The sequence below is a fragment of the Rhinoraja longicauda genome, chromosome 6, assembly GCF_053455715.1.
Source record: "Rhinoraja longicauda isolate Sanriku21f chromosome 6, sRhiLon1.1, whole genome shotgun sequence".
Classification (NCBI taxonomy): Eukaryota; Metazoa; Chordata; class Chondrichthyes; order Rajiformes; family Arhynchobatidae; genus Rhinoraja; species Rhinoraja longicauda.
The window spans coordinates 43,844,772-43,871,524 of record NC_135958.1 but is presented as its reverse complement, the minus strand read 5'-3'; the positions used below and the strand labels follow the sequence as shown (position 1 = coordinate 43,871,524).

Here is a 26,753-nt window from a genome sequence, read left to right as displayed (position 1 = left end):
AGGTACATGGGTCGGACAGGTTTGGCAGGATGTGGGCCAAACGCACGCAGGTGGGACAAGTGTAGATGGGGCATGATGGTCAGCATGGACGAGATGGGCCGAAGGGGCTGTGACGGGAACGCGCAGTAACGTGGACGCGCGGGGCCGGGAGCGGGCAGTGACGTAGACGCGCGCGGGGCCGAGAGCGGGAGCACGCAGTGACGTGGACGCACGGGGCCGGGAGCGGCACTCACGTCGTCCATGAGGAGGAGGACGAGGTTGGGCGTAGTCCCGCCGTCCGCCGCCGCCAGCAGCGCGAACAGCATCCACACCGCCGCCATCATCGCCGCCCCACGTGACCGACACATGACCCACACACGTGACCAAGCTCTCATCCCCACACACGTGACCCAGCTCATCCCCGCACACGTGACCCGGCTCATCCACACACGTGACCATGTTAACCTCACACACGTGACCCTGCTGTCACGTGAGACGCGGAAGATGGCGGTGTGCGTGGCCGTCATTGCCAAGGAGGTGAGTCAGGGCCGCGGGGTGAGGAGTAGAAGCAGGGCTGGCCTGGGCCGTTTTTGTATTTGAGACTGCGTGTCTGTCTCTCTGTCCGTGTCACTCTGTGTGTGTGTGCCCCTGCTGTGTCTGTGTGTCTCTGTCCGTGTCAACTGTCTCTGTGGCGCTGTCTGTGTCTGTGTGTCTCTTTGTCTATCTGTGTGTGTGCCCTGGTGCTGTGTGTCTCTCTCTCTCTCTGTCTGTCTATCTGTGTGTGTGCCCTGGTGTCTGTGTCACTGTGTCTGTGTGTCTCTCTCTCTCTGCCTGTCTATCTGTGTGTGTGCCCTGGTGTCTGTGTGTGTCTCTCTCTCTGTCTATCTGTGTGTGTGCTCTGTGTCTGTGTGTCTCTCTCTCTCTGTCTGTCTATCTGTGTGTGTGCCCTGGTGTCTGTGTCACTGTGTCTGTGTGTGTGTCTCTCTCTCTCTCTGTCTGTCTATCTGTGTGTGTGCCCTGGTGTCTGTGTCTGCGTTTATGATTAAGAGAGACTACAGTCTGTGAGACTGCCACTGACAACCCTTCATCCTGCTGTGTAGAATTATCCATTGTACATCAAGACAATCCCGACTGAGAATGAGCTGAAGTTTCACTACACGGTGCACACTTCACTGGACGTGGTGGAGGAGAAGATTTCGGCAGTGGGGAAGGCGCTGGTGGATCAGAGAGAGCTGTACTTAGGGCTGCTGTACCCCACAGAGGATTACAAAGTGTATCCTTTGTCATAGATAATATTGGTGGAGGGAAGGCATGGGGTAGGGTGGGAGAGCATGATGGTGTCTGGGAAGGGGTTGGGGGGGTAAAGGTATGACCATGGAATGGCCTGACCTTAAGAGACTGATCATGGCAATCCAAGTGTTTTCGGACTGTGAATGGATGGATTTGTATAGATAACCATACAATTGTACGGGCACACGTCTGCTCGTGGTGTGGGGAGGGTTGGGCTTCAGAAGGAAATGTTGCTGTGCTGCAATGTTCACAGGGTTCTGGGAATTGGTCAATGAGGATTCTAATTCTACTGTCAGAATTTCATCCTTAACCCCTGGTTCCAGATATGGTTACGTCACCAACACGAAAGTAAAATTTGTGATTGTAGTGGATTCTTCCAACATCGCGCTGAGGGACAATGAAATCCGTAGTGTAAGTTGTTCATGGGATGGGGGGGGGGGGGGGGGGGAGATGGGATGGGGGAATATGTGGGTGTTACTGGCAAGGAGTATTTGGCCTGTTGCCCTGGGAGCAGAAACAATCTCTTTGTCACTTGAAGTTGAGTTCAAAGTGACTCCACTATTTTCTATAATTCTAGTAGATGAGAGGCGTTGGAGTTGGCGAGAGTGCGAGGGCAATAACAAGTGGGTTCAATGCCAGACTGAAGCAAGTGTGTTGTTGGTCAGTGTGGAGATGGGGGCTGTTTTGCACTGTGTCCCTGAGTATAAAACAGCTGGAGCACAGGGGCTTTCATTTTCCTTTGTTTTTTCCCTACAGATGTTCAGGAAACTGCACAATTCCTACACTGATGTCATGTGCAACCCATTCTACAACCCAGGAGAGGTGATTGAGTCCAAGTAAGAGATGTCCAATGTGCTTTCTTGTATTTACAGTCCCTCTGTCTTTGTTTGATGGTGGAAGCCAGCCCAGAGGCCGTGAATGCTGGTTGTAGCTGTTAGGACTGAGGTTGACAGGTTCGTGTTGGGTTAACATTTCCAGAAATCTCAATTAATTTGGGGTTTTATAACACAGCCATTCTTCCTTGTTCTGGATAGGACATTATCTAGTGAAGGATTTTTCCTTTAAGCCCATGGGCATCAGTTTTACTGGGACATCTGGACGCAGCACTGCTGCCAAATACTGCCATGATGTCAAGGACACCCCTCTCATCTTATGTTGGGAGCTAAATTATTTTGTCTGTTTAGTAGTGATGAGATCTGGAGCCAGTTTGTCCTGTGAGCAGGTTATTGATAAATGAGTGCAGCTGGAGAGACGGTTGATGATTGATCGCGGTCTGGGTGAGTCAGTAGAGATTGTTCAGTTTTCGCAGACAGGACATGTGGGCAATTTTCCACATTGTGGTTTTGTAACTGGACTAGAACAGCTGAGCCAGAGGCATAGGCAGCTGTGAGGCGCAACGCAACGCAACGCAACGCTTCAGCACTGTGGCCAGGAAGTTGTGTTGTCCCATTGCCTGTACTGTAAACAGTGTTCTCTACCTTTTAAAAATCCAACACAGAGTGAATTAAATTAGCTGAGTTGATGGGATCTCAAGAAGAGCGGGAATGTGGTGATGTGATTAGGAGGTATGATTTGTGAACAGAGCCACATTAGGCTTTTGCTTCACTTGCCCAAATTGAGAAGACTTCACAAGTTCAATTGGACTGGGACACACTTTGTATCTGAATCTTGTCAGTCCACTATACTATTAGCTGTCTTCTAACAGTGATTTAACACAAGGCTTGTTTTGCTCTTAAGAAGATTTAACCTACGAACCATGGCTGTTGAATCTGAGAAAACTGTGTGGAAGGCAAGTTTGCGAGCCTGAAGGGCATTAGTAAACAGATTTTTATGATGACTGTGAAATGCTGACTCTTTTAACCTCCACAGATGCAGCACATATTTCTCAGTTTAAATTACAGTTGGCCACTTGCAGTTACAATACTTTTCATTTAGTGACGGTCTGGGAATACAAACAATAGACAATAGGTGCAGGAGTAGGCCATTCAGCCCTTCGAGCCAGCACCGCCATTCAATGCGATCATGGCTGATCACTATCAATCAGTACCCCGTTCCTGCCTTCTCCCCATACCCCCTCACTCCGCTATCCTTAAGAGCTCTATCCAGCTCTCTCTTGAAAGCATCCAACGAACTGGCCTCCACTGCCTTCTGAGGCAGAGAATTCCACACCTTCACCACCCTCTGACTGAAAAAGTTCTTCCTCATCTCCGTTCTAAATGGCCTACCCCTTATTCTCAAACTGTGGCCCCTTGTTCTGGACTCCCCCAACATTGGGAACATGTTATCTGCCTCTAATGTGTCCAATCCCCTAATTATCTTATATGTTTCAATAAGATCCCCCCTCATCCTTCTAAATTCCAGTGTATACAAGCCCAATCGCTCCAGCCTTTCAACATACGACAGTCCCGCCATTCCGGGAATTAATCTAGTGAACCTACGCTGCACGCCCTCCATAGCAAGAATATCCTTCCTCAAATTTGGAGACCAAAACTGCACACAGTACTCCAGGTGCGGTCTCACCAGGGCCCGGTACAACTGTAGAAGGACCTCTTTGCTCCTATACTCAACTCCTCTTGTTACGAAGGCCAACATTCCATTGGCTTTCTTCACTGCCTGCTGAACCTGCATGCTTCCTTTCATTGACTGATGCACTAGGACACCCAGATCTCGTTGAACCCCCCCTCCTCCTAACTTGACACCATTCAGATAATAATCTGCCTTTCTATTCTTACTTCCAAAGTGAATAACCTCACACTTATCTACATTAAACTGCATCTGCCATGTATCCGCCCACTCACACAACCTGTCCAGGTCACCCTGCAGCCTTATTGCATCTTCCTCACAATTCACACTACCCCCCAACTTAGTATCATCTGCAAATTTGCTAATGGTACTTTTAATCCCTTCGTCTAAGTCATTAATGTATATCGTAAATAGCTGGGGTCCCAGCACCGAACCTTGCGGTACCCCACTGGTCACTGCCTGCCATTCCGAAAGGGACCCATTTATCCCCACTCTTTGCTTTCTGTCTGTTAACCAATTTTCTATCCATGTCAGTACCCTACCCCCAATACCATGTGCCCTAATTTTGCCCACTAATCTCCTATGTGGGACCTTGTCGAAGGCTTTCTGACTTCATTATCGAAACTAGTTTAGTTTACAACATTGGCCCTCCGCGCCAATGCCGACCATCAATGAATGCTTTATTCTCACATGTGACAAGTCGCAGTGAAATTCTTTGCTTGCATACCCAAGGTATGCAAATAGTTGCCACATAAAGGGCACTTACAAAGTACCCCTGCGCCAGGTCCCCCTTTGTTCTCCTCCTCCTCCCCCACACTGGGCCGTCCATGGTTCATTGTTCTTCCCCCCTCCCTCGCGGCGGTCCCCCAACGCCAGGTCCTTCCCCTGGCAGTGGCATCCTCACTCTTACGCAGTCTGTCCTCGGTCGGCGCCCTCATCGATACGTCACACCGGCCTCTCCACTATCGCCGCCGGGGCTTCTCCACCACCGCTGGTGCCGAGTCCTCTCCACTACCGCTGCTGGAGCCTCTCCACTACTGCCGCAGAGGCCTCTCCACCACCGGGGCCTCTACACCACCGCCGCCGGGTCCTCTCCACTACCGCTGCTGGAGCCTCTCCACTACTGCCGCAGAGGCCTCTCCACCGCTGGGGCCTCTCCACCACCGCCGCTGGAGCCCCTCCACCGCCGGGGCCTCTCCACCACCTCCGCCGGAGCCCCTCCACCGCCGGGGCCTCTCCAGACGCCTCGTGATGCCATCCCAGGCCCCAGCTGTGGGCTCCGAAGACCCAGGCTCCGTCAACTTTCATCAGCCAGACTCCACATCGATGCCCGGCTCATCCAAGTACCTCGTGCCTCTTAATGGGGACAGTTCTTTAAATGACCAAATATTTAATTGAATTTTAATATATCTGTTGTCTGGATTGAGTCTGGTCTCTGACTTGTCTCCATATTTGACCACTGTGGAGCCACCACCTCCATTGAGATTGGCTTTCTTGGCACAGCCTCTGAACCCTCCAAACATGGGCGTATCTGGGATCTGAGGCAGAATGGCCGCCTCCAGGCCATACCAGGGGGAGGGAATGCATTCTCTGGGACTGAGGCAGGACTCATTTCTACATGTGGGAGAGGAGAGGAAACTGCCTTGGTGTCAGCTAGTTCCCTTTCTATCGTGCACTGCTAATGCTAACGGCTGTTGTATCATTAAAGTAGTAGGCAAGTGGCAAAAACCAAAATGTGGCTCTTTCAGTTAACATAATGTAGCAATAGAAAAGTTAAACAAGCCTAGATCAAACTAGCCAAAGCTACATTTTACATTGGTTGTGTGTGGGGGTTGGGCCAATGCCGTTTAATCCTGCTCCAGGCTGGGGTACCGTGCTTGCTCTGTACCTCCAGGTGTGACAGGGGCTTTACAGAGTCTCTGCTTTGTTGGACAGTGGCTCTTGATTCTAGTGCGCTGTATTTTTGGGAGCTCCCAGTTAACTGCTGCTCTTGTGCTGTCTTTCAGGGTCTTTGACAACATGGTTTCGGGAATGATGATCCAGGTATGCTGAGGCTGTCGCTTGGAGTTCCTGCTCTCTTCTGCCTGTGCTGTTTGCCGGTCTCTCTGTTAAACTTACAGGACTGATTTAAATGAGTTACCACCTGTATTTTTTCGAGGGAAGGTCTCTTCAGCTCGAAGATTATCAATCAAGTCTGCCTAATTCCCTTGAACATCACAAAGGATTACACATGAGTAAGATCTCTGGGGTCAATTCAGTCAGACACTTAATTATCTGAACCTATTTTTCTTATTTCTCAACACCTTGTTTATTCCAATGTTTTTATGATAGATGGCAAGTTCCCTCATAGTGATGTAGTTCTTCTGCAGTCTGTCCATTCTCAGCAGGTGAACCTGTCACATCACCATTGATAAAACTTGGCCTCAAAAGCAAGACTATTGTGCACAGCTGAGACCTTGTAGTTAGAGATGTATATGTGTAATGAGGGTTCAGATCCATCATTGCAAGAAAGTATTTGTTGAATGAGTTTCCCTGTTCTGTGGCATTCATCTTGGGGGCCAGCGTCATCTCTGGATCCAGTTTTCTTCCAGAATTCATAAATTGAAGTTCTCCAGAATTGGAAGTATGACATGTTTGGATTTTGAGGTTTCTTTGTAGTTGGCTGAGTGTTAGACACTGCATTCAGACTGGAAAATTGAATATGTATGTTTTGACCTTTAATGTAGAATTGTAAATATAATTTCAGCCTCGACATTCTCCTGTCTTTTTGTACTCCGGGCAAAACTGGGTGATTAGTGTCTTGTGTAGAACATCTCGTACTGTCTGCTTTCAGCTTGCAATGGCTGTGCAGACAGGCTTTAATTGCAAAGATCTGGAGCAACTTCCATTAAGACAGTGGGCAGCACCTATCCTTGAGTCAGAAGTCTGAGCAAGATCCATCAGAAAGCTTTGAGTAGAAAAATCTGATATTCCAGAAGTGAGGGAGAACTGCACTGTCAGGGTACAGGGCGTATAGAGGATGCCTAGTGCTGCATTGCTCAGGATGCTGCATTCTATGTGGTGGTCGACATTCATTCTTCAGCCTTGTTCTTGGGATCTTGCTGTACAAAAAACTTTTCTGGATCATCTACCTTACTGAAAGGTTCTACAGACTAAACATCTGTCATTATTGCCAGGGCAGCACAGTGGCTCAGCTAGTGGAGCTGTTGCTTTGTTGCACCAGAGACCTGGGTTCCATCTTAGTCACACACCATCGAAACAGGCCCTGAGGGTGCTCGAACCCTCAACTGTTGAGTGCCATACTCTCTCAGGAGACACTGGACCAACTCATCTATGCTAACCAAGATGTCCCATCTATCTTCTATCTATATACTAAAACTCCCGTTTGTTTGTTTGTTCGTTCCTGAACTACAGCCAAAATGGTACACGATAACGTGACAATTTTAGGCCCATCTTACTCACCGTTGTCCCTTTGGTGCTAATGGGAGAAGTTTCATTGAAATCGGTGTTATATTTTTTGTTATTCACATTTTAAAGTTTAAATCTATCTCTGAGGGAGGGAGGGGGGAGAGGGGAGGGTGCTGCACCAATGCAGGAGGTTTGGGCCCCACTTGGTCTAGTATTCCTCTAAATCTTTCCTCTCGGAGTTCCTGTCCAAAAGTATTTTAAATGTTGTTATTGTACTTGTCTCGACTTCTTCCTCTAGCAGGTTGTTCCATATACCCACCATCATCAGTGTGAAATCATTTCCCCTCTAACTTTAAACCTATGCCCTCTGGTTCTTGATTCCTTACTGTGGTTAACCCAATCTATTCCCCTCATGATTTTAATACACCTCTAAGGTCGTCGTCGCCCCCAGGCCTCCTGTGCTCCCCCATAGCTCATCCATTCTCTCCCCATAGCTCAAGCCCTTGAGTCCTGATAATATCCTCGTAAATCTTGTCTGCACCCTCTCCAGTTTAGTAGCATCTTTCCTGTCGCAGGATGACCAAAACTGAATAGTATTCCAAGTGCTGTTTCGCCAACATTTTATACAGCTGTAACAATGTCCCAACCAATACTCAATTGCCCGACTGAAGGCCAGCATGCAAAAAGCTTTCTTCACCACATCTTCCCTTGACATCACTTTTAGGAACTATGTATGTACTCCTAGATCCCTCTTCATTACAATATTCCTCAAGGGCCTGCTATTCCTGCCCTGGTTTGACTTCTCAAAATGCAACCTCGCTTTTCTGAATTAAACTCCATTAACCATTCATATTATATTTTTCATATTTCATATTTCAGATACAGCGCGGAAACAGGCCTTTTCAGCCCACCAAGTCCGCGCCGCCCAGCGATCCCCGCACATTAACACTATCCTACACACACTAGGGACAATTTTTACATTTACCCAGTCAATTAACCTACATACCTGTACGTCTTTGGAGTGTGGGAGGAAACTGAAGATCTCGGAGAAAACCCACGCAGGTCACGGGGAGAACGTACAAACTCCTTACAGTACAGCACCCGTAGTCAGGATCGAACCTGAGTCTCCGGCGCTGCATTCGCTGTAAAGCAGCAACTCTACTGTTGCGCCACCGTACCGCCCTACTTGCCTTGCCCAGCTGAACAAGATCCTGTTGGTGACTCTTGATAATCTTTTCACTCTCTGATACTGCCTATTTTAGTTATATGCAAACCTACTAATACTACCTTGTACATTCTTAACCAAATCGTTGATATGGATGACAAACAGCAATGGGCTCAGCACTGATCCTTGAAGCACATCACAAGTGGAGAGAATAAACTGCGATTTAATGTAGATTTAGAGAAAATGGTTGACGGTGGGACAAATAACCTGTTTCTGTGCTGTACTCTTTCTGACTAAGTTGGAAACTCTTTCACATCTATGTCTAAGTTAAGCAGTTGAAAGTTATTTTGCCAACAAAGTGAATTTCAGCACAGTAGAGAAATAACGGTCGCAAATGTCGTGGTTTTTTAACATTGATCTGGCCACTTCAACAGTTGGATGTTTGCAAGTAGTTTGTGCATAGGCAACCCACGTGCACAACAGTGCTGCGGCTATTACAACTTAAATGTGATATTAAAATCTTTTATTACACAGGCACAGAATAAGTACAGACATACCTGATTCCATGTTACAGTCACAGCTGAATATAACAGTACACAGAAAGCCCAGGTCAGGGGGATCAGCATGCCAATATGTCACTAGAAATGGCTATAGAACTCCAGGAGTGGCAGGGGTTCCTGTACTTTGAATGATTGCACAGTGAATTCAATACATTAGATTTATCCAGTCTACTGCCAACACCTTTCCCAAATGATATGATAAACACAAACACCAGTGGCATGCTCACTCCTGAAGTCAGTCCATCAATACAGTCATCACCACCAATCATTTCCTCACCGTTCCAAACAGCAGCAGCTGAAGAGAGGTGTCAGACCCAGTTAGGCTTGACTGCGCAGGACAACAAGATGATGCCAGACTGGAATAGACTGGATCCTTGTGCCAGGTTGTTATTCCTGTTTTGGTGCTCGAACCCTCAGCTGTTGAGTGTCATACTCTCTCAGGAGACACTGGACCGATAAGCAAGCTTTCAGTGAACACAAGCAGATTTGGTCTGCGCTCTGTCACTTACAGCTGCAGCTCACGGGAGTGAAACACGGTGCCTCCCGGAGGGCAATTCCCCAGAATATTAGAGGACTGGTGAAGTAATGAGACCGCAGAAGGAAACAGAACATTTTATAAGGTGCTGTCTTTGGTGACCAACAAGTGGATTTAACATTTGTTCTGTGGGCTCTCTCTTTGCTGGAAGTAATCTAATTCAGTATGAGCAAATTACAGTGCCCTCCATAATGTTTGGGACAAAGACTCATCATTTATTTATTTGCCTCTGTACACAATTTGAGATTTGTAATAGAAAAAAATCACATGTGGTTAAAGTGCACATTGTCAGATTTTAATAAATTCCATTTTTATAACATTTTGGTTTCACCATGTAGAAATTACAGCTGTGTTTATACATAGTCCCCCCATTTCAGGGCACCATAATGTTTGGGACACATGGCTTCACATGTGTTTGTAATTGCTCAGGTGTGTTTAATTGCCTCCTTAATGCAGGTATAAGAGAGCTCTCAGCACCTAGTCTTTCCATCACCTTTGGAACCTTTCATTGCTATTTATCAACATAAGGACCAAAGGTGCCAATGAAGCTATTATGAGACTGAGAAACAAGAATAAAACTGTTGGAGACATCAGCCAAACCTTAGGCTTACCAAAATCGACTGTTTGGAACATCATTAAGAAGAAAGAGCACTGGTGAGCTTACTAATTGCATAGGGCTGGCAGGCCAAGGAAGACCTCCACAGCTGATGACAGAAGAATTATCTCTTTAATAAAGACAAATCTTCGAACACCTGTCCAACAGATCAGAAACACTCTTCAGGAGTCAGGTGTGGATTTGTCAATGACCACTGTCCACAGAAGACTTCATGAACAGAAATACAGAGGCTACACTGCAAGATGCAAACCACTGCTTTGCGCAAAAATAGAATGGCCAGGTTACAGTTTGCCAAGGAGTACTTAAAAGAGCAACCACAGTTCTGGAAAAAGGTCTTGTGGACAGATGAGACAAAGATTGACTGATATCAGAGTGATGGCAAGAGCAAAGTATGGAGGAGAGAAGGAACTGCCCAAGATCCAAAGCATACCACCTCATCTGTGAAACACGGTGGCGGGGGTGTTATGGCTGCTGAAGGTACTGGCTCACTTATCTTCATTGTTGATACAACTGCTAATGTTAGTAGCATAATGAATTCTGAAGTGTATAGACACATCTTTATCTACTCAAGTTCAAACAAATGCCTCAAAACTCATTGGCCAGCCGTTCATTCTATAGCAAGACAATGATCCCAAACATACTGCTAAAGCAACAAAGTAGTTTTTCAAAGCTAAAAAAATGGTCAATTCTTGAATGGTCAATTCTTGAGTGGCCAAGTCAATCACCCGATCTGAACCCAATTGAGCATGTCTTTTATATACTGAAGAGAAAACTGAAGGGGACTAACCCCCAAAACAAGCATAAGCTAAAGACGGCTGCAATACAGGCCTGGCAGAGCATTACCAGAGAAGACACCCAGCAACTGGTGATGTCCATGAATCCCAGACTTCAAGCAGTCATTACATGCAAAGGATGTGCAACAAAATACTAAGCATGACTACTTTCATTTACATGACATTGCTGTGTCCCAAATATTATGGTGCCCTGAAATGGGAGAACTATGTATAAAAACTGCAATAATTTCTACATGGTGAAACCCAAATGTATAAAAATGGCCTTTATTAAAATCTGACAATGTGCATTTTAACTATGTGATTTTTTTTCTATTATAAATCTGAAATTGTGGAGTACAGAGGCAAATAAATAAATGATAGGTCTTTGTCCCAAACATTACGTAATTTGCTTTGCAGTTGTCATTTTTGTGGTTTATAAGGTAATTTTTGGATAGGAAGTTCAAGAATTAAACTATGCAGGTGAGAGAGAATGGGGTGTAAACATGAGCTATAATATAAATTAATACAGGGAGCCATTCTACCCATTGTGCCTCTACTGAATCTGTTTTTGTTGCCCTTCGAGGCAGCACATCCCAAATCACAACTCATAACATTCACTTCCCTGAGCAAAAAAATGCTGGTTGGGGCAATCACGAATCAGTGTTACTGAAAATTTATTCAGTATCCAGGCCAGGTGCATGGGAGACGGAAGCTTACAGTGTGGGCACCACTCATTCCTCGTTGGCCAGCCCAGGACTTGAGCAAGGCCAGGCCGGAGCAGTAAGCAGAGCTCCCAGCTCGCAGTCCGAGTGGGCACAATTTCCAGCACAGCATCTCCAGGAACCTTGATGAGGGCCCATGTCTGAGTAATTGAACCTGAAGATGGAGATCCATGGCTTTGCACAGTATTGGTAAGCTTTAGGATGTAGGAGGCACGGAGAAGAAACACAAAAAAGCCGGAAACAGAAAATGGATCATATTGCAGAAATCAGAAATATTTATATATTATATCTTAAGATATTTAAAAAAATAAACATTATCCTTAATCACACGATAAATAAAGTAACCATCCGGTTGTCACCTTCCTGCCTCTCTTCAGTAACAAATAATGGAAATCGATGTCGTCCTCAGTGCTGAGGGATGGTCTGTCAGCCCCAGCATCCACTAACACTGAGGCCACAGGGCAGCTCGTGGCCTGTGCATTGTCTGAGATCGAGCAATACTGCATTCTTCTGTGGGATGAACAGCTAATCACTGCTTCATCAGTGCACGTGTGACAGTCATCATTGGACGTGACGCTAGAGAAGGTCACACTGGGAAATAAGTGAAGTCGCTGGAAAGTTTATCAGCTTTTCCTTCCGGTGATAACTTTATTAGCCAGCTTGCTGGAACCAAGGGGTGGTGAAGGTACAGCTGCTGACTGCCTCCATTAATCACGAGAGGCGACGGGAGGTGATAGGAGAGGACAATGGAGTGGGCGAGGTGGGAACGTGTGGTGATGCACCATTGGGTGTAGGACAGGATGAAAGTATCAGGAGAAATGGGCAGGAAGCTTTCATGTTTTTTTTGTTTAAGAATTCAGTCCATGCATGAAAAAATAAAACTGTCATGATTCAAGACCTGAACATTACAAAGGATCACAATGAAAGATCACAAGAGCGAGAATATTATACATAATGATCTCAGGATAAATCCCCACCAAAAACAAGGGAGAGAGAAGGGAGGTAGAGAATCAAAGGACTGCAGCAAGTCAAAACTTCATTCATGCTTAAAAATAAATTAAAGTTATCGATTGTCATTATTGATACTTTCCTCATTGCAGTCAGTGCAGTGAGGTCACTGAGAGAGGGCTCTTCACATGTACTTCTTTTACCCAACTAATTTTATGCCTTGAGGATTATTGACAATAGCAAATCCAACTGGTAAATGTGTAAATGCAGAGGGAGGCAGGAGCCTGGAGAGCTGGCGCCTTCGGTGTGAAGCACCACGGCTGAGGACTCCACACTTGTTCAGAGAGCTGCGGGCTGCTGCTGCTGCTCCTCCTCCAAGAGTGACTTTGGCAGTGCGTGGTTTAGGTTTCTGGTGGAGCCGAGGTGCATCTGGTGTCTTCTTGGCTGGCTAGCAAGGTAGTAGGGAGAGTGCTCCTTCATGTGTGACTGAACAATTGCATCTGCGAGCATGTCTTGAACGGGTTTGTTATCACATACTTGTTGTATAACTGTATTTGGAGCATGCTAATGAACTTCTGGAATGCACAGTAAGGGCCGGGCAGCATGAGAGTGGGGGATCCAAGGGCATGGACAGGCCTGAGGGAAAGAGTGATGTGGGTGTTCCAAGGGCAAAGGATTGGAGGAGTGGGGAATCCAAAGGCAGAAAGGTTTGGGGAGGGGCGGTGCGGGGATCTAAGGGTAAAGGGGATGAGTTCCCAAGGGCAAGAAAGGTCTTTTGGGGTGAGGCCAAGAGGAAGAAAAATCATAGGGAAAGAAAGGACAGGGATAAATCCAAGGGCAAGAAAGATTGTTGGGGAAGAAATATTATGGCAACGGAGAGTAGAGTGCTGTGGCCAGGGGTTGGGTCATGTCCAGGTGAGTATTTTTGGAATTTTTAAAGCAGCATATGTCTTTTACAAGGTAGAATTTTCCCTCATTCTAACCTTAATGATGAATATTGCTGAACATTGAGTCTCTGTCCAATCAGTTCATCACAGGCTGTGGTCCAGAGAGAAATCGCTAGATAATGTTCAGAACCGGTGAGACTACAGAAGAGAGAACATTTGGTAAATAACCAGAATTTTAATTTTTTTTTAAAAAGCAGTTAGATTTCTTTGTCTCATCTAGGTTAAGTGAGGTTGAAGCTCCCAGGATTAACAAGTGAAGAGAGGTCAGTTCAATGAAGTCTTCAGGTAGTTGAGAAGTTGCATTGTTGATTAGTGGGAGGCAGTTTCGACTGGGTTGGGAGTGGCTGGTGAGGCACAGCGAGAGGCTACAGATCCGGTGTCTCCAGGGCATTCTGTCCCACTGCTGGGGACGACATCCAACTGGAGGTGACTCCCAGAATCAGAGGGCGAGCTGCTGGCTGTACTCATAGACTGTGGGCCTTGGCTGTTCAAGCCACAAACGTGGTGATGCTTTTCCCAATCCTTGTGCTGGCAGAAGGAGCCACAGTAACGGGCTGTGTTGCAGCCACTGCACGTCTCACTGGCTTTCCGACCACAATTCCAGCAGCTCTGAAAGAGACACATTCCAACTGTCAGTGAGCCAATGACAGATGCCAGACCATGATTGCAGCTATCAGTATTGGAGGATTAATGGATGTTGAGTACACTCCCAGGGCAGGGCTGCCCTGTGGATCATCCCATCAGTCAGGCAGACAGAGCACGTTAAAGAGGAAGTTCCTCATACTGCGCTGCATATTTATGTACCTTGTCTGGACTTGATCGTTCACACTTGGACCATTACAGCCGTCACAGTCTGAGTTAGGATGAGTACCAGTGCTCAGTCTCTATTCCTACCCCCAGCCGCTCACAATGAACTACTGAAATTACACTGAACAACCTCACCAGTGGGCCTCAGCTGCCATTGTTGCTGATTATAAACAGCAGAATCAGAACACTGTTACACCCTCTTCCCAACGTTACCCTCTTTCCTACCTCTAATGCAATGTATTATTCAATGATTCCACTCATCACCAATTCTGGACGTGATCAATAAAAAATGTTCTTTCAGCTGCAAATATCTAAAACCCTTAATATCGCTAAACACTCCAGTTTAGTTGGATGGCTTTTGTATGGCTTTTGTGTATAAACGGAGCAGTTCTTCCCACCCACAGGGAACTTGCAGCAGGCACTTCCTACCGGAGGTAGCATTCCCTGTCAGACATACTGCCTGTTATCATATCGTCAACATGCATGGTGCACGTCTCTAACAAAATGTGACTTTCCTTGTTAACACAGATTTGGGGAGCAGGGTCCTTAATAAAGATTTTTTATTCTATTAATGACTTTCCAACAGGGATTTAAATACCTGTCTTTTGTGGGTGGGGAGCACTGATAAAAGTAATGGTGTTAGTGGTCTAAACACTGCAAACTATAGCCAGTCTTCACAAGTGGGAGAGTCACAAACAAGGGGACCCAGTTACCAAACAAGGAACCGGTTAATTAAAGTGACCAGACCTTTTTTTACTTCACCAACAAACACTGAAATCTAATTTCTCACCTTCCTTTTCATTCTCCCTTCATAATTTAAACACCTCCACTGAATCAGCAGCAATTTCCTCTCTACCAATACATACAGTCACTTTTCTCTTCAAGTCCTTCTCTGATCAGTAATGGTCAGAACACTAAGTAGAACAATCTGACTCTCCCTTACTAGTGCCATGCAGTACTTTCCAACCTGTCTAAGGCCAGACAATTGCCTTGCCTGGCCACTGTTATGGCTTGGATAATGTCAGTTGCACCTTTCAGTCCACCAATTTTGTTTCAATTCGAAGAATGCCAAAAAAAAGTGAAGGAATGTGTAAACCAGTGATGAGTCCGAATACAAATAAAATCAGTCACTTCTGGATAAACATACATGATATGGTGAGGACAATAACAAGCCTCAATGCACAACAACTGATCCATTCTCAGTGGGCTAAACTGTTTCCGACACAATACATATTGCATTGAATAGTGGAAAAGAAAATCACAGAGCATTTTCCCAGCCACCTAATACTGAATTTGTTTTTGAATGCACTGTTATTCTCAAAGTGCGTGCTATTCAAAGACATTATCTCAAAGCAGTACACAAGGCTATTCAAAAAGAAACAACACAAGGTGTTTTTCTAAAGACAGGACGCTAGACATTTACTCTCTGTCCACTCTCCCAAAAAACACTGTCCCTAACATCTGGATATCCCTCAAGTACAAGTAGTTGCCTTGAATAGATTTAAAATGGAGGAGGGAAGGCAGAGCAGGGATGGTAATTCCAACAATATCACTATCCACTTTGCATACAGCAGCTCTTTGAAAATGTTCTTTGAAATTGGAGACGTGTAAACAACAGGACTGGTTGATTATGCAGTTGGGGTCTGGGCGGAGGTGGAAACATCTCAAGTCCATACAGCCAATGTTTCCCAAGAGCTCTCCACCTGGAACCTATAATATGTAGGGGAAGGAACCATAATATGTAGGGCCAAATCGAAGGTATTTATTCACAAAATGCTGGAGTAACTCAGCAGGTCAGGCAGCATCTCGGGATAGAAGGAATGGGTGACGTTTCGGGTTGAGACCCTTCTTCAGACTGATGTCAGGGGGGCGGGACAAAGGAAGGATATAGGTGGAGACAGGAAGATAGAGGGAGATATGGGAAGGAGGAGGGGAAGAGAGGGACAGAGGAACTATCTAAAGTTGGAGAAGTCGATGTTCATACCGCTGGGCTGCAAGCTGCCCAGGCGAAATATGAGGTGCTGTTCATCCAATTTCCGGTGGGCCTCACTATGGCACTAGAGGAGGCCCATGACAGAAAGGTCAGACTGGGAGTGGGAGGGGGAGTTGAAGTGCTCGGCCACCGGGAGATCAGTTTGGTCAATGCGGACCAAGCGCAGGTGTTGAGCGAAGTGATCGCCGAGCCTGCGCTTGGTTTTGCCGATGTAAATAAGTTGACATCTAGAGCAGCGGATGCAATAGATGAGGTTGGAGGAGGTGCAGGTGAACCTTTGTCTCACCTGGAAAGACTGTTTGGGTCCTTGGATGGAGTTGAGGGGGGAGGTGAGCAGGGGAAAGTGCGGTTGCTGGGGAAAGTGCCCGAGGATGGGGTGGTTTGGGTAGGAAGGGACGAGTGGACCAGGGAGTTACGGAGGGAACGGTCCATATTGTTATATGTGTAGGGCCAAGGTCAACAGGGTGGCGATATCACCAGTTAGAATGTAGGACAGTACAGTACAGGAATAGACCCTTTGGTCCAATTTCAACTAATCCCATCTGCCGGGACCTGGTCCACATCCCTCATTCCCCACCTGTTCATGTGCCCCTCTAATTGCCTCTTAAATGTTGCTATTCTACCTGCTGTCACCACCTACCCCTGTTCCAAACACTGTTAAAAACTTGCCCCACAAAACTTTTTATATAATTTCAATATAGCTTCCCAACTCATTCTGAAAACCCCAGCTAATGAAGGCAAGTGTTCCATGGCCACCTGTACCATTTATATTGCCACTTTCAGTATATGATACACCCCAAGATCCCCATGTATGTGCACCCTCTCACACTAATCCATATTAAATTCCATCTGCCATTTCTCTGCCCATATTTCCAACTGATCTATATCCTGGAGGTTGAATAAAGTGGTGGACAATGCCCATTCCATAATGGGTGCTGATCTCCAAACCATCGAATGAATCTACAGAGGTGAGTCAAGAAGGCAAATAATATCATCACAGACCCACACCACCTTAGCTACACTCACACCTCGCTGCTTCCATCAGGAAAGCGGTACAGGATCCTGTAAACCGTGACCTCCAGGTTCAAGAACAGCTTCCCATTAACCATCGTTCTTAAACCACCCTGCGCAACCCGAACCATAACTTTACCTCAGCACCCAGCTTTCCATGACTATGGTTGTTCTACATACTTTGATTTTTGCACTACAATGGTCTAGTTTACTCAGAATAACCAATAATTTATTGTATATCCAAACCATCGCCTCTCCACCGCCCACAAGCAGGCTGGAGTCATTGCCTCACCTGAGTCCCAGGCTCAGCACCAAGCCCACAGCCTCCACGATGCAGACTCCAACACTACGTGATCTAACTCTGCTGGCGCCTACAACCCCCCCCCCCCCCACCACCACAGTGAGTGATGGTCTTCCCCTTCCCCCTCTTTTAACTAGGTTACCTCGACCACACCCCACCCATACAATAGTCCTCATGGCGTCCCCTCTCTGAACACCCATCAGATCTTGCTTCAACCTCCGTCTACTCCCCGGCCCTCCTCTGACACCAACCCCGACCCTTGTCGTGTCTTCACCATCCTCCCCCTTTCTGATACGGAACAGCAGAGTCCATTCTTCGTTCCCCTCCGCCCCCACCTCAATGAGTTCCAAGTCCGCCACGGCGTAGAGCTTTCCTTCCGTGGCTTCCGTGCCTTTTTCTATGGGAAGGAGTCCTCACCACCCAGTGATGACCCCTTCTCCACTGGTCCCCCTCCTCTTCGACTCCCCAGAATGGCCTGCTACCCTCTCTAGACCTCTATTTCCAACTGCCGGCGTGACATCAACCGTCTCAACTTTTCCACCCCCCTTACCCATTCTAACTGCACCCTCTCTGAATGTACAGCCCTCCGCTCACTCTGCAGCTACCTCGACATTAAAATCAAACCCGCCGACAAGGGAGGTGCTGTGGTAGCCTGGTGCGCTGACCTCTGAGGCCAGGCGACAACTCTCAGACACCATATTCTAGTTATCCTTGGACCATGACCCCACAGACGAGCACCAGACCTTAATCTCACAGACCATTTCTGATTTTGTCACATTTGGCTGTCTGCTTGCCACAGCCTCCAACTTTATCGATTCCCAGTCCCTGCCTTCTCCCCAAAATCCATAAACACAACTGCCCTGGCAGACCCATTGTTTCTGCCTGCTCCTGTCCACGGAAATGATTTCCACGTACCTCGACTCCATCCTATCCTACCCGGTCCAATCTCCCGACCTATGTCCAAGATAACTCACATGCCCTTTGTCTCTTTAATGACTTCTGCTTTCCGAGCCCCCACTCCCTCATCTTTACTAGGGACATCACTTACACCTCCACCCCCCACCAGGAAGGCCTTAAAGCCCTCCGTTTATTCCTCGACCGCAGAACCATCCAATTTCCCTCTACTAACACTCTCCTCCGCCTAGCGAAGCTAGTCCTTACCTTCAACAACTTCTCCTTTGACTCCTCCCACTTCCTCCAAATCCAAGGCGTTGCTATGGGCACCCACATGGGCCCCAGCTATGCCTGCCTCTTTGTAGAGTACATTGAACAATCCCTGTTCCAGGCGTACACTGGCCCTATCCCCGAACTCTATGCCCGTTACATTGATGACTGCATCAGTGCTACCTCCTGCACCCATGCAGAACTCATGGACTTCATCAACTTCACCACCAATTTCCATCCTGCACTCAAATTTACTTGGACCATCTGCGACACCTCCCTCCCCTTTCTTGATCTCAGTCTCCATCACAGGAAATAGACTACTGACTGACGTCTATTACATACCCACTAACTCCCACAACTATCTTGACTACACTTCTTCCCACCCTGCTTCCTGCAAAGACTCTATCCCTTACTCCCAATTCTCCCGTCTATGCCGCATCTGCGCCCCAGATGAGATGTTACATACTAGAACATCCGAGATGTCCTCATTCTTTAGGGAATGGGGGTTCCCCTCTCCCATCATAAATGAGGCCCTCACTCATGTCTCCTCGGTACCCCACAGCTCCGCACTTGCTCTCCCTCCCCCTTGTCGCCACAAAGTCCCCCTAGTCCTCACCTTCCACCCCATCAGCCGTCGCATACAACACATAATCCTCTGAAATTTCCGCCACCTCTAACGGGATCCCACCACTACCCACATTTTCCCATCTCCACCCTTTTCGGCCTTCTGCAGAGACTGTTCCCTCCATAACACCCTGGTTAATTCATCCCTTCCAACCCAAACCACCCCCTCCTGGAACCTTCCCCTGCAACCACAGAAGATGCAACACCTATACCTCTTCCCTCGACTGTCTAGGGACCCCGACAGTCCTTTCAGGTTAGGCAGAGGTTCACTTGTACCTCCTTCAATCTCATCTACTGTATCCGTTGTTCAAGATACATCGGCGAGACCAAACGTAGACTGGGCGATCATTTTGCAGAACACCTTCACTCAGCCCGCCTGAAGCTACCTGATCTCTCGGTTGCCGGACACTAATTCTCATTCCCATTCTTACACAGATCTTTCTGTCCTCAGTCTCCTCCATTGTCAGAGTGAGGCTAAACGCAAATTGGAGGAACAGCATCTCATATTTCGCTTGGGCAGCTTACAGCCCAGTGGTATGAATATTGATTTCTCTCACTTCAGGTATTCCTTCTCTCTCTATCCCTCCCCCACCCAAGTCGCACCATCTTATTGTTTTCACCCTACAAACAGCTAACAATGGCCTGTTTCCTTTATCATCGATACTTTTTTGCATATCTTTCATTTATTGCTCTTTATCTCTCCACATCACCGTCTACATCTCTCGTTTCCCTTATCCCTAACCAGTCTGAAGAAGGGTCGGGTCCCTTTTCTCCAGAGATGCTGCCTGTCCCGCTGAATTACTCCAGCTTTTTGCGTCTATCTTCGGTTTAAACCAGCATCTGCAGTTCCTTCTTACACATGAATGTTATATTTACTGTTGTTATTGTTGTTGCATTTAATATGCCTTTAAAGCTGCAGAAAGAAGAAATTCATTGTGCAGGAGGGAACAGCAGATGCTGCCTTACACCAAAGATAGGCACAAAATGCTGGAGTACCTTTATAAATCAGAGCATCGAGTATAGAAGTTGGGATGTAATGTTGAAATTGTACAGGGCATTGGTGAGGCCAAATCTGGAGTATGGTGTGCAGTTCTGGTCGCCAAATTATAGGAAGGATGTCGACAAAATGGAGAGGGTACAGAGGAGATTTACTAGAATGTTGCCTGGGTTTCAGCACTTTGGCTACAGAGAGAGGTTGAACAGGTTGGGTCTTTATTCTTTGGAGCGTAGAAGGTTGAGGGGGGACTTGATAGAGGTTTTTAAAATTTTGAGAGGGACGGACAGAGTTGACGTGGGTAGGCTTTTCCCTTTGAGAGTGGGGAAGATTCCAACAAGGGGACATAGCTTCAGAATTGAGGGACAAAGGTTTAGGGGTAACATGAGGGGGAACTTCTTTACTCAGAGGGTTGTGGCTGTATGGAATGGGCTTCCGGTGGAAGTGGTGGAGGCTGGCTCGATTTTATTATTTAAGAGTAAATTGGATAGGTATATGGATAGGAGGGGATTGGAGGGTTATGGTCTGAGTGCAGGTAGATGAGACTAGGTCAGGGAGAATGGTCGGCGTGGACTGGTAGGGCCGGACAGGCCTGTTTCCATGCTGTAGTTGTTATATGTTATATGTTATATATGTACCTCAGCAGGACAGGCAGCATCTCTGGATAGAAGGAATGGGTGACATTTGGGGTCGAGACCCTTCTTCCGACTGAGAGTTAGGGAAGAGGGAGACACAGAAATGGAAGGGTAAGGTCTGAAAACGAGAGATCAAAGGTGACGAAGATCAAGGAAAATGTACAATAGATCATTGTTAGCTAGGGAAGTTGACAACGAGGCATAAAAAGATAAAATTTAATCAGGAGGACATTCAGATTGGTTGGAGAACGAGGGTAGGGGAGGGATGGATGAAGGAGGAAAGCAAGGGTTACTTGAAGTTAGATCAGTCAATATACCGCTGGGTTGTAAGCCGCCCAAGCAAAATATGAGGTGCTGTTTCAACGATTTGCGCTGGGCCTCAAACTGACAGTGGAGGAAGCCCAGGTCAGTATGGGAATGGGAGGGGGAGTTCGTTTTTAGCAACCGGGTGATCATGTAGGTCTAGGCAGACTGAGCCGAGGTATTCAGCGTTTTATTTCATTTTGTGATTTTTGCGAATTTCATTGTTCCACAGCATATCTGGTGCATATGCCAATGAACACAAACAAATTCCTGCTATATTCTTTGACAACCATCCTCACTATTTTGTTATTTGTTTAATAGAGTTGTAATTGTCCTGGCATCTCCATGACTTGGCTGGCATATCAGACTTACCATTTTTAGCTATGGGAAATTATGTACCATACAAGATTGTCAGTGAGTGTTTCTTAGTCTCAATCATAAACACTATGATCACGGGAGAGTAAGTCAATCACATACAAGAATCACAGAACAGAAAGTTGTCAATCACTTAGCTCAGAAGATAGACACTCATATACTTTGCCTCTTCTCAATCTGACTCACAAAATTTAACACCTTGGATTTCCCAGCATTAAATTTCATCTGCCATTTAGTCAAGTCAGTTATCATATCATATCATATATATACAGCCGGAAACAGGCCTTTTCGGCCCTCCAAGTCCGTGCCGCCCAGCGATCCCCGTACATTAACACTATCCTACACAATTTGGGGACAATTTTTACATTTACCCAGCCAATTAACCTACATACCTGTACGTCTTTGGAGTGTGGGAGGAAACCGAAGATCTCGGAGAAAACCCACGCAGGTCACGGGGAGAACGTACAAACTCCTTACAGTGCAGCACCCGTAGTCAGGATCGAACCTGAATTCTCTTGAATACACTTCCGAAACGTATTTTCCTCTTTGCCCTTTATTGTTTACATGTTAACCATGTTTATATTTTCTTGAAGTCACCAGTGCTAGTCACTTACTACTGCCTGATCGACCTACTGCCCAAGAATTACATAAACAAGAAGGCACCAATAATGCAGGCACTCAGGGCTTAGTAGTGTCGGTCTTACAGAATTTCTGGACTATTCATGTTAATACATTCCTTTATTTCACTTTTTCTACATTAAAGTGATATATTAAATGTTTCAATCAACCAGGAAAGGGAATGGGAAATATACAAGCACTCTGGAGCCAGGCTTTCACTGCAAATCCTCACCGGTTCCTGATCTTAATGTTGAGGACCCCAAGCACTGCCCAGGTACACATCAGACCATTGCAGACCACCGGCCACAACTGCCTCAGCACCATGTTCTAGATACATGCTGCACCTACACTAGACCAAAGCTCCAGATGCATGCTCCACGTGCTCTAGACCACAGCTCCAGATGCATGCTGCACCTACACTAGACCACAGCTCTAGATGCATGCTCCACGTGCTCTAGACCACAGCTCCAGATGCATGCTGCACCTACACTAGACCACAGCTCCAGATGCATGCTCCACGTGCTCTGGTCCTTGGCTCTAGATGCATGCTTCACCAATGCTCTGGACCACAGCTCTAGATGCACACCCCAGTTGTGTCCTGGTGCCACAGCTCATATTCTGGACATGAGTGAGCTAGAGGTCAGACCATTAGGATTTCCAGCAATCAGATTATCTGAGTTTTGCTACACCATTGGACTGACTCAGAGTTATTGACTCATGCACACTGTGAAACTAACCCCATGTCACTGCCAAGCACAGCATGGACTGACCCAGAATCACATGCTCACTCTGTCAGCCAGTACTGCAGCCAATTGACCAGCATGGCACCAGTCTGGGGTTATTTGTCGGGACACTGCAGGTATTTGGTTAGCTCTGAATTGGCCATGGGATGAGTTTGAAGGAGCAAAGAGTCTCACCTCCGAGGGAGGAGCAGCCAACGCCATCTGCCTGAGCCCACAGTGAGTGCGGCTCCTTTCCAATGGACACGGAGTGGCCCTGGTAATGGTGGATATGTCTGCAGGCTCGTCTGCCTTTCCCTCCCTGCTCCAGGAGGCTGTGTGGATGGGGAAGGCCTTGAGAGAAAGGAAACACAGAGAGCAAATAAAGTGGCTAAAAGTCATAAAAATCACTGAATGCTCACAGCACTGAATGGGGCTATTTGGCCCATCAACTCCATAACAGTTCAACACAAGAGCAATCCAGATGTTCCCATTGCCTAGCCCTCTGACTGTAGTTCTGAAATGTTGTTCTTTTGAAATGCTTATCCAGATTCATTTTGAGTACTTTAATTGCAATGATTTGGTTACTAAGTAAACTAGATCAGTATCCTCCTGGTATCCAAGAACACCCACCCTGTCTCCATTTTTTTCCTGGGATAAAGACTGCTCATCCTCTTATCTAACCCCCCCCCACCTTCTAATGGTTTTATATACCTCGAAGGTCACCCTTATCTCACACATCTGGGTTAATAGCTCATCCAACCTCTCCTGATAACACAAGCTCTTCAGTCCTAATAACATTCATGTGAATTTTTTGCAGCTTTCCCAGATGATAACATCCTTCCTTTAACAGGACAGAACTGTAAACAGTACTCCAAATCTGCCCTTCCCATCGTCATGTAACATGATGTTACAACTCCTGTACTCAGTATCCTAACTGATGAAGGCAAGCATGCCAAATGCCTTCTTCACCACCGTCTATCTGTGTCGCCAGCTTCATGGAACTATCTACCTACATTTCTATGTGTCTATGTTCTACGACACTCCCAGGGCCCTACCATTTACTGTGCAATACCTGCCCTGGTTTGTTTCAACAAAATGAAACACCTCATATTTATCTGAATTAAATTCCATTTGTCATTCCTCGGACCACTGCCGCAGTTGATCAAGATCCCATGCTATTGTAGATAACCTTCTTCACTGTCCTTTATACCGCCCATTTTATTGTCATCCACAAACATACTAACCATGCCACCTATATTCACATCCAAATCGTTTGTGTAAATAACAAACAACAGTGGACCCATGTGACACACTATTTATTACAGGCGTCCAGTCTGAAAATCAACCCTCTATTTCATACCTTCAAGCCAGTTTTGTTTCCAGTTGGCTAGCTCTCTCTGGATCCCATGTGATCTAACCTTCCAGACCAGCCTACCATACTATACCTGGTCAGGTCTCGCTAATGATTATGTAGACAACGTCTAACCAACTGCTCTCATCAATCTCCTTGGTCTCCTCTTAAAAAAAGTCAAATTTGTGAGGCTCGATTTCCCACATACAAAGCTATGCTGACTATTCCTAATCAGTCCTCGATTTTCACAATGCATGTAGATGTTGTCATTCATTCCCTTCCAATAAATTACCCACCACTGGTGTTAGGCTCACTGGTTTGCAGTTCTCAGCCCTACTATACTCGCTTTACAGTCATGACTGCCTGGCCAAATTCTCCTCTAGCTCCATTTACAAGTTTGCAAATGACACCTCTGTAGTTGGGTCGGATTTCAAACAATGACAAGATGGACTAGAGGAAAGAGATAGAGCGCTTAGTAACATGGTTTCAAGACAACAACCTCTCCCTCAATGTCAGACAAAGGAGATTGTAATCGACTTCAGGAAACACAGTGCTGAAGTGGAGCTTCAAGTTCCTGGGCATAAATACAGTATTACCAACAATTTATCCTGGTCTAACCAAATTGATGCTATGACCAAGCAAGCAATTCAACACTTCTACTTCCTCAGAATGTCTCCAACAACTCTTACCAATTCCTACAGATGCATCTTAGAGAGCATCCTCTTGAGATCCATCACAATTTGGCTTGGCAACTGTTCTACCCAAGATGGCAAGAAATTGCAGAGAGTTGTGGATGCAGCCTAGTCCTCATCACCTGCCACAAACCCAATCTAACAGCAATGTCCTCAGCACTCAGACAGCTCCATCAGTAGTGGTGATACTGAGCCATTCTTGGCGATGGGCACTAAAGACAACACCCAAAGTACACACTGTGCCTATGTCTCTCAGTGCTTCCTTGGTGGTGTTCTACATGGAGTGGTATCGATTCATCAGCTGAGGAAGAACGATGGGTCCAAGTAACACCTAATGCCATGAGATTTCATGGGATCCGGAGTCAATCGCTGGGCACTTCCCACCCAACTGGATACCACTTTGCTGCTGCTATCTCTGCTAGTCTATTGCTATTGAAGATATTGCTTTCTTAATATGGATCTTTATCGAACTCTACCTGTCACATCCTGCCAGTCTGGCATCTGCCACTTAACCAGTTTTACAGGAATAATTTGTCTTTGATCATTTAAGCAGATTTAATTAATTATTTCTTACAGGTATCAGATCAAATACCTCTTGGGAGGACAATTAAATATATCTGTAGGCATCCCTATCCATTTCTTGAGAGATCTTAAAAGATTCAAACAGGTTCTTCAGACATGACTGAAAATCTATGCTCTCTCACATTGATCATTTGAAATTTCAGTACCTAGACATTTCCAATAACAGATGTTTCACAAACGTATCTATAATTCCCAGGTTTCAATCATTTTTCTTGAATTGTGAATGATACTTGCTATTTTCAATTCCAGTGAAAAAGTTAATGAATCAAGAGAAGAGCAAAATCATGACAAGAACATCAGACATTATGTAAACAATCTGATTCTGGAGATTTGGCACTCTTTAGAGCCTTTATTTTTCTCAATTTTATTATTTCCCTGTGAAAATCTAATAGTTGCAGATTACATATTATTTAAAAAATCTGGAAACTGCAGAGAATGAGTGGGACTAATTGGATATTTCTTACAAAGAGCCAGTCTGGCAAGGTAAGCTAAGAATCGAGAGTGAACAGTGCTTATTAATCACATGCACTGGATATGGACTGGAACAATGAGATTCTCACTTGCTGCAGCTTTACAGGCACCTCCCTTTGTGCTACATGATATTTAACTTATTTATATATATATATATACATATATATATATATATAAATATAATACCTTCAGTACACAATTTGTAATTTTTTTTTTTAGATTGTTCATGGAATTTAAATTCCATGGCTGCAATGTTGGGATTTGAACATCAGCTTCTGGATTCTAAAGTAACCATTGCCAAACCATCAAACCTGCTAATCCTACACCGTGTTCATTATTACTATTAATAAAACTATTAAAAGTATGAATACAAATGAATGAATGAATAAGTTTATTGGCCAAGTATGTGCATGTACAAGGAATGTGCCTTGGTGCTCCGCTCACAAATGACAACACAAACATACAGTTAACAATTAAGAATAAAGCATAAACACATCATAACAACAAGGATACAACATTACGGTGTAAACATATGGGTGAAAATAAACCAGAGCAAAAAAGAAACTACAGACTTTGGTTATTGAGTAGTGGAAAAAAGCTGTTTTTAGGTCTGGCTGTGGCTGCTTTGACAGTCTGGAGTTGCC

General features: G+C 45.8%; 3 protein-coding genes across 13 annotated transcripts in view; 1 reads left to right on the top strand and 2 right to left on the bottom strand.

Moving 5' to 3' along the window:
- The window catches only part of galns (galactosamine (N-acetyl)-6-sulfatase), a 30,369-nt gene extending 30,001 nt beyond the window's left edge, over positions 1 to 368 (bottom strand). Inside the window, exon 1 of the mRNA XM_078400911.1 lies at positions 234 to 368. Coding sequence (XP_078257037.1) covers positions 234 to 347 — 114 coding nt within the window. The 5' untranslated portion in view covers positions 348 to 368. The remainder of the gene's footprint in view (positions 1 to 233) is intronic.
- Positions 250 to 7,318, top strand: trappc2l (trafficking protein particle complex subunit 2L). The gene is made up of 5 exons (XM_078400912.1): positions 250 to 516; positions 1,080 to 1,252; positions 1,593 to 1,680; positions 2,026 to 2,105; positions 5,799 to 7,318. Exons 1-5 carry the CDS (start codon positions 346 to 348, stop codon positions 5,842 to 5,844), a joined length of 558 nt encoding a protein of 185 aa, XP_078257038.1. The 5' UTR covers positions 250 to 345; the 3' UTR covers positions 5,845 to 7,318.
- A 1,559-nt stretch (positions 7,319 to 8,877) lies between these two features.
- Positions 8,878 to 26,753, bottom strand: part of cbfa2t3 (CBFA2/RUNX1 partner transcriptional co-repressor 3) — a 116,429-nt gene continuing 98,553 nt past the window's right edge. For 9 of the 11 annotated variants that reach the window (XM_078400906.1, XM_078400904.1, XM_078400903.1 and 6 more), the window contains 2 exons: positions 23,209 to 23,364; positions 8,878 to 14,075 (listed from right to left, as the gene is read on the bottom strand). In XM_078400906.1, coding sequence (XP_078257032.1) covers positions 13,776 to 14,075; positions 23,209 to 23,364 — 456 coding nt within the window. In that variant the 3' untranslated portion in view covers positions 8,878 to 13,775. The remainder of the gene's footprint in view (positions 14,076 to 23,208; positions 23,365 to 26,753) is intronic. The other 2 variants (XM_078400909.1, XM_078400910.1) reach the window with 1 other exon arrangement.